Source organism: Convolutriloba macropyga, chromosome 15 (genome assembly GCF_964194025.1).
Source record: "Convolutriloba macropyga chromosome 15, txConMacr16.3, whole genome shotgun sequence".
Lineage (NCBI taxonomy): Eukaryota > Metazoa > Xenacoelomorpha > Acoela > Convolutidae > Convolutriloba > Convolutriloba macropyga.
In genome coordinates this window covers 26,674,543-26,689,620 of record NC_134482.1, presented here as the reverse complement: position 1 = coordinate 26,689,620, position 15,078 = coordinate 26,674,543, and the positions used below count along the sequence as shown (strand labels likewise).

General features: G+C 36.1%; 1 protein-coding gene across 1 annotated transcript; it reads right to left on the bottom strand.

Moving 5' to 3' along the window:
- Positions 1–225: 225 nt before the first annotated feature.
- LOC142354132 (uncharacterized) lies at positions 226–14,780 on the bottom strand. Its single transcript, XM_075406400.1, has 4 exons — positions 14,609–14,780; positions 14,030–14,240; positions 3,296–3,505; positions 226–241 (listed from the first exon to the last, which is right to left on the bottom strand). Exons 2-4 carry the CDS (start codon positions 14,197–14,199, stop codon positions 226–228), a joined length of 396 nt encoding a protein of 131 aa, XP_075262515.1. The 5' UTR covers positions 14,200–14,240; positions 14,609–14,780.
- Positions 14,781–15,078: the final 298 nt, after the last annotated feature.

The following is a 15,078-nucleotide window of genomic DNA, read 5'->3' as shown; positions in this document are numbered from 1 at the left end:
CTAACTCAAGCTAACTCAAGCTAACTCAAGCTAGTTCAAGCTAACTCAAGCTAACTCAAGCTAACTCAAGCTAGCTAAAGCTAACTCAAGCTAACTCAAGCTAACTCAAGCTAACCCGAGCTAACTCAAGCTAACTCAAGGTAGCTAAAGCTAGTTCAAGCTAGCTCAAGCTAGCTAAAGCTAAGACAAGCTAACTCAAGCTAACTCAAGCTAACTCAAGCTAACTCAAGCTTCGTGGAATCTGAAGGAAAAACAAACAGTTTTGACATTCTTATAGATGATTATTTGCTGACTTTATTTGAAAAAAAAACTGCCGGTAATTTAGGTTTTCTATTAGGTTGTCAAATATTTTAATACTTTGGTTTCTAAAAATTTAACAAGTCTCCCTATAATTTCAGACTTAAATCCAGTGTTTAGTCGCTATATCATAAAGCTGGTCAATAGTGACAACTTTATGTGGTAGAGAATCCTAGAGTTCAGGCCGAACGAAAAACTTTTCACGGGTCGTAGAAAAAACTTTACTGCTGTTGTGGAAGCCCAGTCAATCCGTCGGAGAAAAATGAGTGACTGTTGAAGGTTTTTATTAAACCATAGCTACTGGATCGAATCATTGTTATTATAACGTGTTTATGTTCCTTATCTTGTTTATCATTGATGTGTGTTGGCAGGAGTTAATCACAAGATCATGTTGGCAACAATTGCAAATCTCGAAACCTGGACTTGGGTGGCAAACTAAATCAAGCGCATGGTCTACTCACAGCAGTTTTCTCACTATATTCTTCTAGTATATTAGTTTACAACATACTTCATCACATATGACATACTAAATCGAATAACGAAAAGCAAAAATTTGGGAGAGCGACGTTCTTGAAAAAAAAAACGGAACACGGAGAATTGAAAAGTTGAATACAGGACCAAAAAACGCGGAAGAAATGGCACACAACCCAGCGACGAAAAAATTAGAGGAATTCGATAATTTTTTCTTTAGGCCGGAGATTGTGAAAATTTAAACATTTTTTCTTTGTATTCAGTTTCACTCAATTGACGAACCTTATTGTTGAATTTGATTTTTCACAAATTTTTCAAAATTTTAATACTTTTGTCCAATTTTTCTATTTTTTGTCAATTTTTTGCAAATTCTTGTACACGGAATGGTAATCCAGTAAACTGGAATGTTTTATGCGTGAAGGTACGGTTTTCCAAAATTCGTTATTGAAATTCTCTGTTTTTTGAATTGCATCAATGTTGACAAAAAATTTTCAAAATTGAACAATTTAGCATATTATTCTATCAATTTTCTCCATGTCAGAAGTTATTTTTCGATATACGAACCGACCATATCAATTTTTTGTGTTTTCGGTAATTCTACCGAAAATTTTCAAAATCGATGGTTTATTTTCTCAAAAAACTGAACTTGTGGGGGTGGTGAGCGGTTATCTAAACAAAACTCTACAGTCATATCCTCTTTCCCGTGTACTAAACTTTGTCCGAGGCTTAAATTTGCCGTCTAAATCGAATATATATATACCACAGTAGGCTATAAAAAAATTAGAGTTTTGGTCTTACAGTTTCAGATTGGTTCATAACATTTTGATGGTGCGCAACTCTGTCAATACTAATGATATGCTCATATGAAGACCACAAACAGTTCAGATGAGACACTTGATTCATAATAGAGCAACGGTCAATTTAGGGTCTGACTTGTCGATCTGTTTTTTTGTCACTTCCTGTTTGCTTGTTCCGGTGCGTTTGATTTTGTAGCAACCTGCTAAATTCATTAATCTCTTTCCAAAAATCCAATTCATCTGGCCTCAAATTGACAGCTCGCCGTTCTTGAACAACTCGCCGATGGGGAAAGAACGGGCGGGACCGAATTGTCGTCTGAGAGATGTTCACTGTCTTCAAAAGGCTCGAGTTGACTGGAGCGTTTTGAATCTTTCGGTTGCAACTGATCATAACTTTTCGTGTACCATAAACTCTTTTTAATGAATTTATCACAACAAATAGTCTACGATTGTTCGTAAAACCCGGAGCGGTACCATATAAACTCATCAAACACTGTAGTTGGGGAGTTCAATTCAGATTATATAGCAACGTGTAAGTCTTATCAATGATAGCAACGTGTAAGCATTAAGACGTACAAGGGAACCAGTGAAACTTAGACGGCAAGATTTTTTGATGCTTATTTAACAGGTTTTTTCGTCTGATGTCATTGACGTCAAATCAGTTCGTATTCATCCAATAATTGTCTAGATAACCTAAAATTATTAAGCTGAAAACCAGCTTAATTGATACATATTGTGGTTATATTTACTTAGGTTAAACTTTACTTATTTAATTAGGTTAAATGAACTTTTTCGCAACTTTCTACGTATATTGGAACGTATTTTATTCTTACTTGGAACAATTTATATGCCTATTTGTTATTTAGAAATACTCGATTCTGATTGGTTAAATTTATCTCGCTTACTTATTTACTTCGTAACAAACTGTGCAAAATTGGTAGCATTAATTATTTAAAAAAGCGGAATTTACAGAAAAACAGAAATACTCAGATGATCATCCGATAATTCTTGAAAAAACTGATAAAACATCTGTCTTCTAATGCAGACAAAAATTTTGGTGGTATTTGCTTCTTTATGCGGTGAGAACATACTTGTTTCCGTCGAAAATCAAGCATGCAGTATTTTCCTTCAAACAAATTAATTATAAAGGAATAAGTAGTCATTGTTCATCGGTGCACTTGCTTTGCTCATTTTCCCAGACAAAAATGCAGATTTGTAAATTTGAACTCGTAATTGCATATCGCATAAATTTTTCAATTTCCGTGGGTCATACAAACAAAAAAAACCGAAAAAAAGACAGTTGTTGCTATTTTCGAGAATAATTCGCAGGGCAAGCGCAGGCAACTTTTTTTTCTATTATTGTTACTGTTTGTGATTGTACATAAAATTCACACGACAATGATTGAGAGTTCAATCCCCTGCCTCCGTGAAGCTGTCTGTGTAAGGATGAGCTCTTACTTAACCATAGCTTCAGGTTGACCATTGTTGGCTGCAATGATGGTACCACGTAAAAGTTTCAGACGCAAAAAAAGTGGCCATCGTCACCAAAAAAGAGCAATGATGCCCATAAAAGTAACAGTCTGAAATGTGAGGAATAATAATAAAAAGGACAGCTGAGAACAGGCTACTGTAGGCCTAATGCTGTTCCGCTGCGATTACGCAGGAACTAAAATTATTATAACTATGAGATTTCTTTAATTACAACATGTTAAAAAGACTCAAAAACTAACCTCATATCTTGATAAGAATCCCTCTCGGGTCGGACTTCCAACAGGTTCAGGTTAATATCCAATAGGAGTGCAGTTAGATGTACAGCCCTGCATGAGGGTGAAATGGCCATCTGGTAGAGAGGGAGGGGGTGTTTGTCCTTCACCCTCCCCCATTGGTTCACTTCTTCTGGTCGCCACACTTCTTTCGACACCTGGGATGCTTCGTCACGCCTACAACAACCCAAACATTTAAACAGTAAGAAACAAGACGAAGATAAAATTGTAGATGCGTATGTCTACAGCGCACTCTCGTTTCCCAGTGTTGAGTCTATTGGTTTTTATAAGCCCTAACATTTGATCATTTGATGCGTGGAAACTTTCTCGTACAAAACATGATGAACATAAGGTGATCAAATCATCTTTCCCAATATGCTTTGAATTTGTTCGGAGTGCTAGATGGAAGTGAAAAAGGCCGTAGAATACAATGCAAAAAATACCGAGCATTTTTTGATTAAATTCTATAGCTTTTTGATTGAATTATATTCTATAATTATATCCTATAACTATCCTATAATTATCATTTTGTACTGGAAGATTTTCTTAATCCAATGCCTGTCTTTTACAGAGAATGGCCAAATGTGCTAAATGGGGTACTCCTTTATAACAGTGACAAAGTTTATTTCCGTACGGGTTTTTTCCATAGGTCTATTTTCCCCATTTGTTCTTATCAGAAATTTTGAGGTGGCCTTTTCGGTGTCTGGTTTTTACCGAAAACAGATACAGCTTCCTTTTAGGTAATTTTATGTAATCTAGTGATTAGCGCAATATAAGTTTGTTTTCGTATCTGTCGAATCTTCAGAAGATTCAAAATTTTTCAAAAAACATTTAAAAAAATTAAAATTCAATACAATAAAGAACCTGTCGTTGATTGCTAAGAGAGTAAATAAATGTCGCATTTTTGAGGAACTGAATTTATATTGCCAAAATACAGTCTTTGTTCTTTTAGATTCACACAAATTCCGAATTTCTACCCGGACCTGAGTCTCATAATACTTAAGTACTGAATCATATTATTTTTATTATGATTTTTACAATGCCCATAGTTCTGATCATGACACTTTATAGACATTTCATGGTAAAATTCATAGTAAAATTCTGAGCTTATTCTGGACATAGAACCTATTCTGAGCTCAGTCTTAACATAATGAATCGATTTTCTGATAAAACTCTGAACAGACTGATTTTTAGCCTAAATTTTCTCTGTTTAGCATGAAAATTGTACTTTTCTTTTCTTAGGAGAAAACAACTGAGGCAATGTTAAAAACTAAATTACTATAAATATTAGTTATACATTCGAATTCACAAAATTTGTTCAGTTCAGTTCAGTATTTGAGTTCAGCATCTGCATTGAGTTCGCCTGGCTGTTCTTAACGAGCCAGTAGTACTGGCCGTTATCCTGCCACTCCGTGGTCTAACTCGGATGGGCTGCATTCGGGTACAAAGGATGCTGTAGTTGCGTAAATCCAGTTAGTGTGACGTCATCTGCAGCCTGCGATACTCCAACCGTCGGTGCCAATTTTTATTGCTAATGAAGGGCGTAATTTTTTCTTCATTTTACGAAAACGAAAGCGTTTTTTTTGTTTCAATGAAATGAAAGGAATAATATTTGAAGTTTAATTCAGGCCCTAAAAAAATGTTGCTCTTAGTGCCCAGTCAGGCTGCTCTCCTATGTCATTTTAAAAGTTTTCTTCACTTTTATGATTTACGAGAGCTGAGGTGACCCAGCACAAGTTGAATTTATATTTCTTATGATATTGAGGACTGAGGACCTCAGATTGTCGTGTTTCTGAATGGAAACTGTTAATCAATTTCTGTGAAGTTTCGTCAGAACCAAGATCGCTTAACTGAGTGCTCAAAATCTGATTACATTTTCCAATCAAATGCCTTTGAAGGTTCTGAAAAAGCAATAGAAAAATGTTTTAATCAGTTCTGCTTCTGTTGTATTGAGTAAAATAGATAAAGAACCAATACTTGAATATTGCTTCCTAAAACAATAGTGACAATTACTGAGTAAATTACTGTTGCTAATAGTTGAGTAATTTGACGTCTTTTAATTGTTTATAAAAGTTTGGAATTGCATCGATTTATTGATATCGGGTGATAGATATTTGGTGTTGGTGCTTCCGGGTAGTCTTTCTTATTCAAAAAGAGAAAAAGGGATTTTTCAAATCGTAAGCAAAAAAGATTGCTGATTTCTCCATTTAAAAGCAATAAATGGTACGATGAGAGGGTGGGATTTTTTAAGAGTCCACCAATGAATGTTAGAATGCCAAGGGTAATCTAATAGGTTTAATTCTATCTACCATTTTAAGGCATCGTCGCAACTTTTATTTGTTGTAAAGGACATTTGCCTGTGACTTTATTTTATTTTGATAAAGAAGGTACTGAAAACCCGTTGTTTGCACCACGCTCTGAGTAGAAGTAAGGTGAGAATTTGAAAGTTTTAGTCTAGTCGCTGTTTCGTAATCTAAAACTGAAAAATTTTTGTTTTTCTGTAACCGTTTTTACTGAACCATTTTTTAATTCAAACTGTAACAATTTCAGCAGCTTAAATCACTTTATTTGAAAATTGATAAAACCTATATCTTGTGAATGACTTGGCAGTTTTCCTCCTGACAATTCTATATACAAAAATTACTCCCAATCCATCGTGTTTTGGCTTCTTTGAGAACAATTTGTCGTAAAGTGAAATCATTTTTTCCTTCCTGTCTAGTATGTTCTTGAAAATCTGCGCTCGAAATGTTAGTAAAACATCCAACATCGTACGCACATTTTGATCTAAATACATGTTCTCTTCGTTTGTTTGTTCTAAAATTTCAATGACTTCTTGTTGGCGCTCATGATTAAAGGAGGAAAACTATAAGCTTGTAATCTTTTGAAACTTTGATTTTAAATTATTTAGTTTTGTTTTATTTTATGTCCCCCTGTTTATTTTTCATTCATTGCAGTTCATTGAGTTCTATCTCGTTGTATGGCACAGAAATTTGCCTTTAGACTGAGTTTCCTGGTTCACCAAGAATCATTTTGGTTATTGATATAAGTTCATAAAGTTATTTAGGTTTATATTTCATAATGTCAAGCAGTAAAAAATTTATTTGAGATCAACGGATGCTGATAAAGAGCAATACCACTTTATATAGCCAGTTTACACTTATGTGATACCCGTACAGCCTTATAATAGCAAATATTTGTGTAAACATGTACAGGAATTTCATTGTTGTATAACTTTATTACACTTGTTTAGAGCTTACTCTCAACTGCTGTAAAGAACAGTTGCTTGAATTGTTCAATAGGTTCTACTCCATTTTTGTCAATTCAAGAGCCTAGCATTAGCTCAGAGAATTTAACAGAGTTAATAAAACTTTGTAAGATTGAACCAAAATTTCTTCAAGTTGAAATTTTGTTTGCGTTCCCCCTTTTTTGTTAGGAAGTTTTTGTCACAAAACTCTGTTACAACTGACTGATAAGACCATTACGAAGGACTGTACTTCGAGAAAAATTTAGATTTTTTTCATTGTTTGAGAAATAACGAAGAATAGTGGACGACCAGGTCCGGTTTAATGGTTCGATAAATAAGAGTTATTGATCAGCCGTTACATTTGATGCCGCGACCCTGGAACTTTATTGGTTCCCAGATCAGTAATGATTTCTTTGGTTTTGATTGTTACCTTTAATTTTTTTGAGTTGATTCAACATGGTTAGAATCGATTATTTAAATGTCGATAACCATCTTATCAATCCTGACACGAAATTCCAATGGGAAGGTTGCGTGAAGCAGATTGCAGAAATCAAGAAGGGAGGCGATGAACTGCAAAGTAGATTGTCTCCAACTCGTGATTTCAGCAAGTCGAAAACTGCAGAGATGCCAGTCAGTGAGTTAGCAGAAATTATACTAAGATATCAAAACCTTTCAAAAGTGTTTAAACATGCATTAGCAGAATGTATTAAGCTTTTACTAAACTTTTACAAGAAAAGTATAGACAAGAACGAGAAATTGTCTGCTCGAGTAAAAAAGATGCGTTTGAGAGATTAATTGTGCAATGGGGAGCTTTGCATAGAATGATACGGGTTCTCGAAAAAAGGCAAAGAAATTTGAAACTTTCAGCAAACCCTTTGCATTATACAAAAAACAATGAGCAGATGACTGCTCAACGGGCGCAATATTACACGCTGAAATCAAAAATAAATGGCTGGGTTAAACAAAAAGGGCGGGTAACAAGAGTCAGAAACGAGATCGAAAAAATAGAGGATCTGATGGACAATTTTGAAGACCATTTAACTAAAAGGTTCAGTTTGTTTCCAACTATTATATATCAAAAACTACGCAACGGAATTGCAAATTGATCTAGCACCCACCTTAGAATTTTAGCTTAAGTACCTTACTGAAGCTGAAGCACTTCAAACGGGCCCCTCAAGATGAAGGGGGAGAAAACAAGAAAGTGTAGCCACAGCAACAGCCCAAATAGCTGCACCTACTTCTCAAACTGAAACTTGTTTCATCAAGAAGAGAGAAAATGGACGATTGCGACATCAGATACCCTAAAAGAAGCCTCTTTTCGGACCAAAGGAGCAAAGCATCGACAACTTCATCACAAAGAAGCCAGAGAAGGCGGTTAGCGCAAGAAGCAGCTATAGTCAGGACCCGGAATGAAGTTGAAATTGAAAGAAGAAAACTCGAAATTTCTCGAGCCAGAAAGAAGAAAGAGTTAGAAATAAAACAATTGGAATTAGAAGAGGAAGCAAAACTCGAGCAGTTAATTTTGAAAACAAAATTCGAGCACGAAGTTAGAGAGATAGAAAAAAAATTCCAAGAAGACAACTCAGCCAAATCACAATCGACATTGAAAAGCATTCGATCCTTTTCTTTCCATGAAAACAGAGAACGCCTTGATGATTGGATAGATCAATTGTCTCATGGGGAGAACCCAAGTGAAACTAAATTTTCTATCAAGTCAGAAGGCGATCAGATGACTCCTATGAATGTGAACAGAGCAGCACCAAAGGTAATAATAGAAAACAAATCTGAAGCTGATGGTTTAGTTCTAAAGTTTAATCTAGGAATAGCTAAAAAAAAACTGACAAGCAGCAGTGTTTTGTGGTTCAAGAATACAAAAATTCAAAAATGCAATTAGCACCACAAGAAGGTCTTGTACCTCAACATCAAGTAATAAGCATATCAGTGATTAAGCTTTCAAAATTGGGGCTGTCCTCATTTTCTGGAGATCCTTTGGAGTGGCCGGAGTAGTCTAATTTTTTTGCCAATGGTAGACCGAGCAACTGTGGACAAAAAGCGTAAAAATGAATCACTTGAAAACATTAGTTGGAGGAAAAGCGAAAGCAGCCATTGCCGGAATGGGCTATTCCGTCTAGATGTATTACTTGGCTTGGAGCACACTGAAGCGCCATTTTTGGACGACCGCAAATAATTGTGAATGCCCAACTGAAACAAATGTATTCATATCGATATATCAAGCTTCATGATTCTCCAACAATTCTCAAGTATTCCCAACTGATGACAAGTTGCGTAAATGTTCTGACAAAGTACCAGTTTCAAGGTGATTTGTGTTCACAGTAAGTCCTCAACAGTGCAATCAGAAAACTGCCACCAGAGTTGCAGTCAAAATGGAACTTCCACGTAACTAATATTGCTTTTGCGCACGACGAACTATCTCTTCAGAATTCGGAGAACAGATTTTCAGTTAAAGACAAAGTAACAAAAGTTTCAACGTCAAGCCTTAGCGCAAATCATTCAAACATTAAATTAAATTGTCCAATGAAAGATGAAATTCATAAAATATGGAACTGTGACAAATTCAAGACTTAATATATGTTTTTGCTGTTCGGATGGGTTTCATTCCATGAAGGAATGTAAATCCAACAGAACATGCAGAGTCAGCGGATGTTCCAAGAAAAACAATAGGCTTTTGCACTCTGATGCTCAAAAACCAAGTACTGTACAAACCAAGAAGCCTAAAGTTGAAGCATCGACTAATTCTGTCGCTTCGAACAATAGTGGCTTGCTACAAATTGTACAGATAAAATTGGCAAACTGTGATACAAAGCAGAGCCAACTGCACTTCTAGACAACGGATCAACAGCTATGATGAACGGAGTGCACAGTCGCTGACTTTGAAACCTCTGTGAAAAGTTAAAATGTCTGTGTCTGGAATTCTTGGCACTGACGAGCTTAATAGTCAGCAAGTAGAAGTGGAAATTATCACTAGGAAGCTTGATCAATATTGTAGCGAAACGATACAAGCCTTCACTCATCCAAATATGGGAAATGGATATTGAATCATTGATTTCACGTCTTTAAAGGAAAAATTTTCCTATCATCATCCATTACCTGATCACGAACTTTGTATTGCCGATGTAAAGGTGATAGTTGTCCAGGACGTCTACCATTTGATGACACCAACTTAGAGCAAATATGGCCAACGGAACGCATTCTAGGCGGTCTGAACAACGTTAGATTGGACACTCAGCGGACCATTGCCAAAAATGTTGCAAACACAATGAGTGCTACGACACAGTTTTTGCAAGCTGATGAAATTCTCACAGAACAGGTAAAAAAATTGGTGAAAATGGGAGCCTACGCATCGAATCGCAAACCATCAGGTCACTCAAAAGACGACAACAAAGCTATCGAGACGCTACAATGAACAGCAATCTTCGACGTTGAGCGTTACGAAGTTGGTATGTTATGGAACGATAATCCGAGACATTTTTCTAATATTTTTTTTCTCAGCAATGGGTCATTTGAAATCACTAGAAAGGAGATTTGAAAAAGACACTGAGTTGAAGAACCGATACGAGGAGACAATCAAGACGGATCTTGCAAAAGCGTTTGTCAGTAAATTCGCATCGCAGCAGTAGTAATAGAAAGTACGAGAAAGTGCCCCCAGTGGTAAACCATCAAAAGCCGGAAAACGTGAAAAGGGCTGGCAACGCTGCTGCCTAGTATTCTGCAACTTCATTGAATAACAAATAATGCCAGGTCCTGATCTTTTGAACGGCTTACTCGGATTAATCTTCAGTTTTCGAGAAATTCAAATCACGATGACCGCGGATGTCGAGCCCATGTTTCTCCAGTTGTTTCAGAAGACGAAAGCAAATGTCTCAAATTTCTCTGGCGACCTAAGTCAACAAAAACAGCTGATGTGTATGAGTAGAAGAGAAATGTTTTTGGGGCAAGAACTACCTGTGTGAACTAAGCACTACGAAAGGCAGCAGAAGATAGCAAAAACTATTACACAAAAGCGTTAGAGTTTGAACGAAGAAACTTTTACATGGAAGAATTTATTATGTTGTTGCCGTCTGAGCCAGAAGCTATGGGTATTTTTGAGGAAATAACTAGTTGCCTCAAAGAATAAGGATTCGAACTTAGGAAATGGATTTGTAGTTCTAAGCGTATTATGAGTCAAATTCCGATAGAACTTCAATCAGACGTAAAAACAAAAACAATTGAACTAAAACCTCTCTATTTGTCAAATTTGGTACTGGAATGGAATGTGGAGAGCAATTCGCTGGAAATTTCCAGAGGACCACAAAAGGAAAACCCAAGCGTTGTCACTCAAAAAGCTGTACTGTCTCATATGTCAGCAGTTTTGATCCACTAGCTTTGTTTGCACCTTAACAATAAAAATGAGGGTCCTTCTCAAAACATTTTGGAAGCTATCAGGACAAGAGTGGGACAAACCTTTGCAAGACGAAGATGTTGTATTCTTCGACGAATGGGCAGAGGAACTGAAACTAGTCAAAGAAATTTCTGTGCAGCGTCAGAACTTTGACAGCAGCTGTTCGAATTATGAATTACACGTGTTCTCTGACGCCTCGCTCGAAGCAATTTGAATAGTTGCCTTCCTTGGAAACCAAAATGAGATCAAAAATCATTTGTTTTTTGTCATCGGAAAATTCAGAATTACCCCGACGAAAAAACTGTCTATTCCAAGACTTGAGCTTCCAGCGGCGCTGTACGAAGTGCTCTTAAGGCAACTTATCAGTTCTGACCGTGACATCAAAGCTTAACGTTTCTATTATTGAACGGACACAGTAACAGGGCTTCATTGATTACATGCAGCAAACAAGAAGCAAACAGTTTTTGTTGCAATTCGTGTTGCCAAACTACAGGAAACGCCAACAATTGATGAGTGGAGATTCGTAAATGAGAAACTGAACCCTGCACATATCGACACACAAGAATGACGGTGAGTGAAATTAACGAATCCGATTGGATTACTGGACCGGCTTGGTTCGAATCAGATAGCTCAAAATGGCCAGTACAACCAGAAGTTTTTGAGCCTGGTGAAATTGAAACAGAAGAAGCCTATTTGTTGCCAGAGTCCATTCCACACAAGAGCAGCCTACTCGACTGGTCAGGATACAGCAGTTTCAATCAGTTAATAAATATAATTATAAAGTGTTTACTGTTTATCAAATTAAAGCGTTTGACTCTAGCTGATCGACATAAGTTGGCGGAAAGTTTTGAAAATGATCAAAACAGACACTTTTCAGTCTGAACAAACGAGTCAAACAGCATTGCCAAACTCCAAATTGAAAAAACTGGCGCCGTTCATAGATAGTGACGGTTTAATGCGAGCCAAAGGCAGGTTGAAGCTTTCAGAATTACCTATTGGACAAAAACACCCAGTTATCATGCCAGCTAATCACGTAGCAGTCCGACTTTTTGTTGACCGAGAAAATCAACAAACATAAAGCGAAAAATCACGAAGAAACTGAGTACGTGAGAAGTGTGATTCAATAGAAATACTGGGTTATTGGCCTAAGAAATCTGCTGCGAAGAGTTAAGTTAACTCGTGTTCTATGTCAAAAATGAGACATCCGAGTTTTTCAACCCCATATTGAAGATTTATCAGTCGAGCGAATTTTGAGCCACATTTGAGAACACAGGCGTTGATTATTTCTGGCTTCTGGAAGCGAAGCTACTTCGAAGGAGTCTCAAGAGATGGGTATGTTTGTTCGCCTGTTTATCTACTAATGCAATACATTTAGAGGTTGCTCACACTATCGATACTGAATCGTGCCTGGCCACAATTAATAGATTCATCGCAAGACACGGCAAGCCAAAGAAGCTGATTAGGGGCAATAGCAGTTATTTTGTTGGGTCGGCTAATGAGCTAAAGGAGCAATTAGCGTCGTGGAATAATCAAATGACTGAAGAAAAATTAGCTCACAAAGTTATAACATAGAAAATTAATCCACCTGCAGCCCCTCATCTTGTTGATGCATGGGAACGTTTGGTCAAAATTGCAAGCGAGCCATGTTTGCGAATCTTGAAGGCACATCGTTAACAGATGAAATCTTCAATACAACAATGTGTCTATTCGAAGAGACCTTAAATGCTCGTCCTTTAATTCGTGTGAACGATCATCCGAACGACTTGGAAGCACTTACTCCAAATAACTTTCTCTTGGGTTCATCAAACATTGCTATTCCATTCTTACCGTCAGGGTCAGGGGAACGCTATACTGATTTATGCAAAAGCTTTCGAACAACTCAGCTTACATTAGTATGATTTGGGAACGTTGGATTAAAAAATTTACAGCTCGGAACCAAACGCGAAGCAAATAGAGTAAAAGTGAGCAACAAACACTGTCAGCGGGTGACTTAGTATGGATTGTGGAGGAGGATACCAAGAGAAGTGATTACCAAATGGGGCGTTTTGTAGAAATACATCCAAGAAAAGATGACATTGTACGTTCAGTCACTGTAAAAACTGCGAAAATTACTCATAAAAAGCCTGTTTTTAAGATAGCGCCAGTTCTATCAAATGATGGTTTTTGAGCCGAAAAATGGGCCAGCAATATTGGCGTTTATGATTAAAGGAAAAAAACTATGAGTTTGTAATTTTTTGAAACTTTAGCAAATAAAATTTAACAGAGTTAATAAAACTTTTTAAGATTGAACCCAAAATTCTTCAAGTTAAAATTTTGTTTGCGTTGCCCCTTTTTTGTTAGGAAGTTATTGTCACAAAACTCTGTTACAATCGATTGATAAGACCTTTACGAAGGACTTTACTTCGAGAAAAATTTAGATTTTTTTCATTGTTTGAGAAATAACGAAGAATAGTGGACGACCAGGTCCGGTTTAAAAGGTCGATAAATAATAGTTATTGATCAGCGGTTACAATTCTAGAGAAATATAATTTTTTTCATCGTATAATGTTTCAAGCATTTTTCTCTGTTTTAAACCAAAAATTAATAACATTTAATTGAAACATGGTGTTGTTAATGATAACGCTATTAGAGTGCGCCTTACACAAGAGCAAGTCGAAATTGTGTTATCTATTGGTGTTTTGGTATTGTTTCATCTGGTGATGCTTGTTGAATGCATTTGTTTTTCAAACTGAAAGTATTAAAAACATACTATGTCAGTTTGAGCTCTTTTTGTTTTACTTGTTTCCAGCATTAATTATTTGTCTTGATAGTATTAAATTACCGCTAATCTGTTTGATTTGAGAGCTGTCATTTCAATATTCATAGATTTATAAGTAAGGTGAAAACAATATTCGAACGAAAAAGGTATAACTATTTTAAACAAATTTCAAGGGGGTTCCGTCACTAACCTTCGGCCTCGTTTCAGTCAAATAATCACCCGATACGTCAAAAATTAAACTATAGTAATCTAAATTACACTTAGAATCGATGCAAGAATAGTATCACTGAATTAACTAACAGTTGAACTAATGTAGTGTAGTCATCCTTGGGCATAAGGGGGTGGTTATCCCTTCTGTAGCTTTCTTGTGGTCCTCCAAATGAATGGTTGTAACTAGTCTGCCACCAACTGCTTTGGTACTTTCCACCTGCTCCACCATTTCCACCACCTCCACCTCCACTTGACGTCATTGTCAGTTAGGTTGAAAATGGGTAACTTATGCTAGGAAAGTCTTAAACAAAATAAAATTCTCTATTTTGATGTTTTCTCGCATTTTGAAACTTTTTCGAAGTCTTATTATTCGATTGTTTTTAATCAAATAATTTGTGATGAAACTGACTGCAGCAAAATGAGTTAAATCTTAATCATTAACTGAAAAATTCAAATTTTAAAATATTTTGATAAAAAAGTGACAAAATATTAGTTTACTCACTTAACTGATTCAACATTTAATTAATTAATATAGGTCTTGAAAACAATACAACTTGATGTTGTAATGTTTATAATGTAACCTTATAATTTTTTACTTTTAATTGTATATGGAAAAAACTAAAGAACGGGAAAACAGCAAAGTAGAGGAATTTAAGACGAATTCCGCACCTCGAATTACTGTTAATCAGATGAATTTCTCAGCAATGTGTAACAGAAGCGTGACGTATTAACTATTTTATCTGAATATTCGTCAACAATACATTAGCTCGAATCAAAGCAAGATAAGTAAAAGTTAAAAATTGTTTGAAGCTCTGATTACGAACCATTTACTTCGTCTCTAAAGCATTTTTTGTGTGTACTAAACAATGAAAACTTTTTTGAATGCGTGCTCTAGAAGTCATTTTGATGTAAGAATGTATTAAATCCAACTTTAACGTTTCAAAGTACGTTTTGTGTTGTGATTCGACTTTGTTAGTCAAAAGCATTTGCTCTCGACAAAGTTCCAGGCATGTCAGGGCAGCTTAAATCCAAATTTTTGCAAATTATTTTTTTGATTTTTGATTTTTTTAAATCTATTCTGCCCCCCCCCCCCACCACCACCACCACCCCGGTGTTTTTAATACCTCCTTATTACAATT

Coding starts and splice junctions, on each gene's coding strand:
- LOC142354132 (XM_075406400.1), bottom strand. CDS start 14,199: ATGACGTCAAGTGGAGGTGGAGGTGGTGGAAATGGTGGAGCAGGTGGA. Junction 3,506..14,029: donor TACACTACATTAGTTCAACT/GTTAGTTAATTC, acceptor GGGTTGTTGTAG/GCGTGACGAAGCATCCCAGG.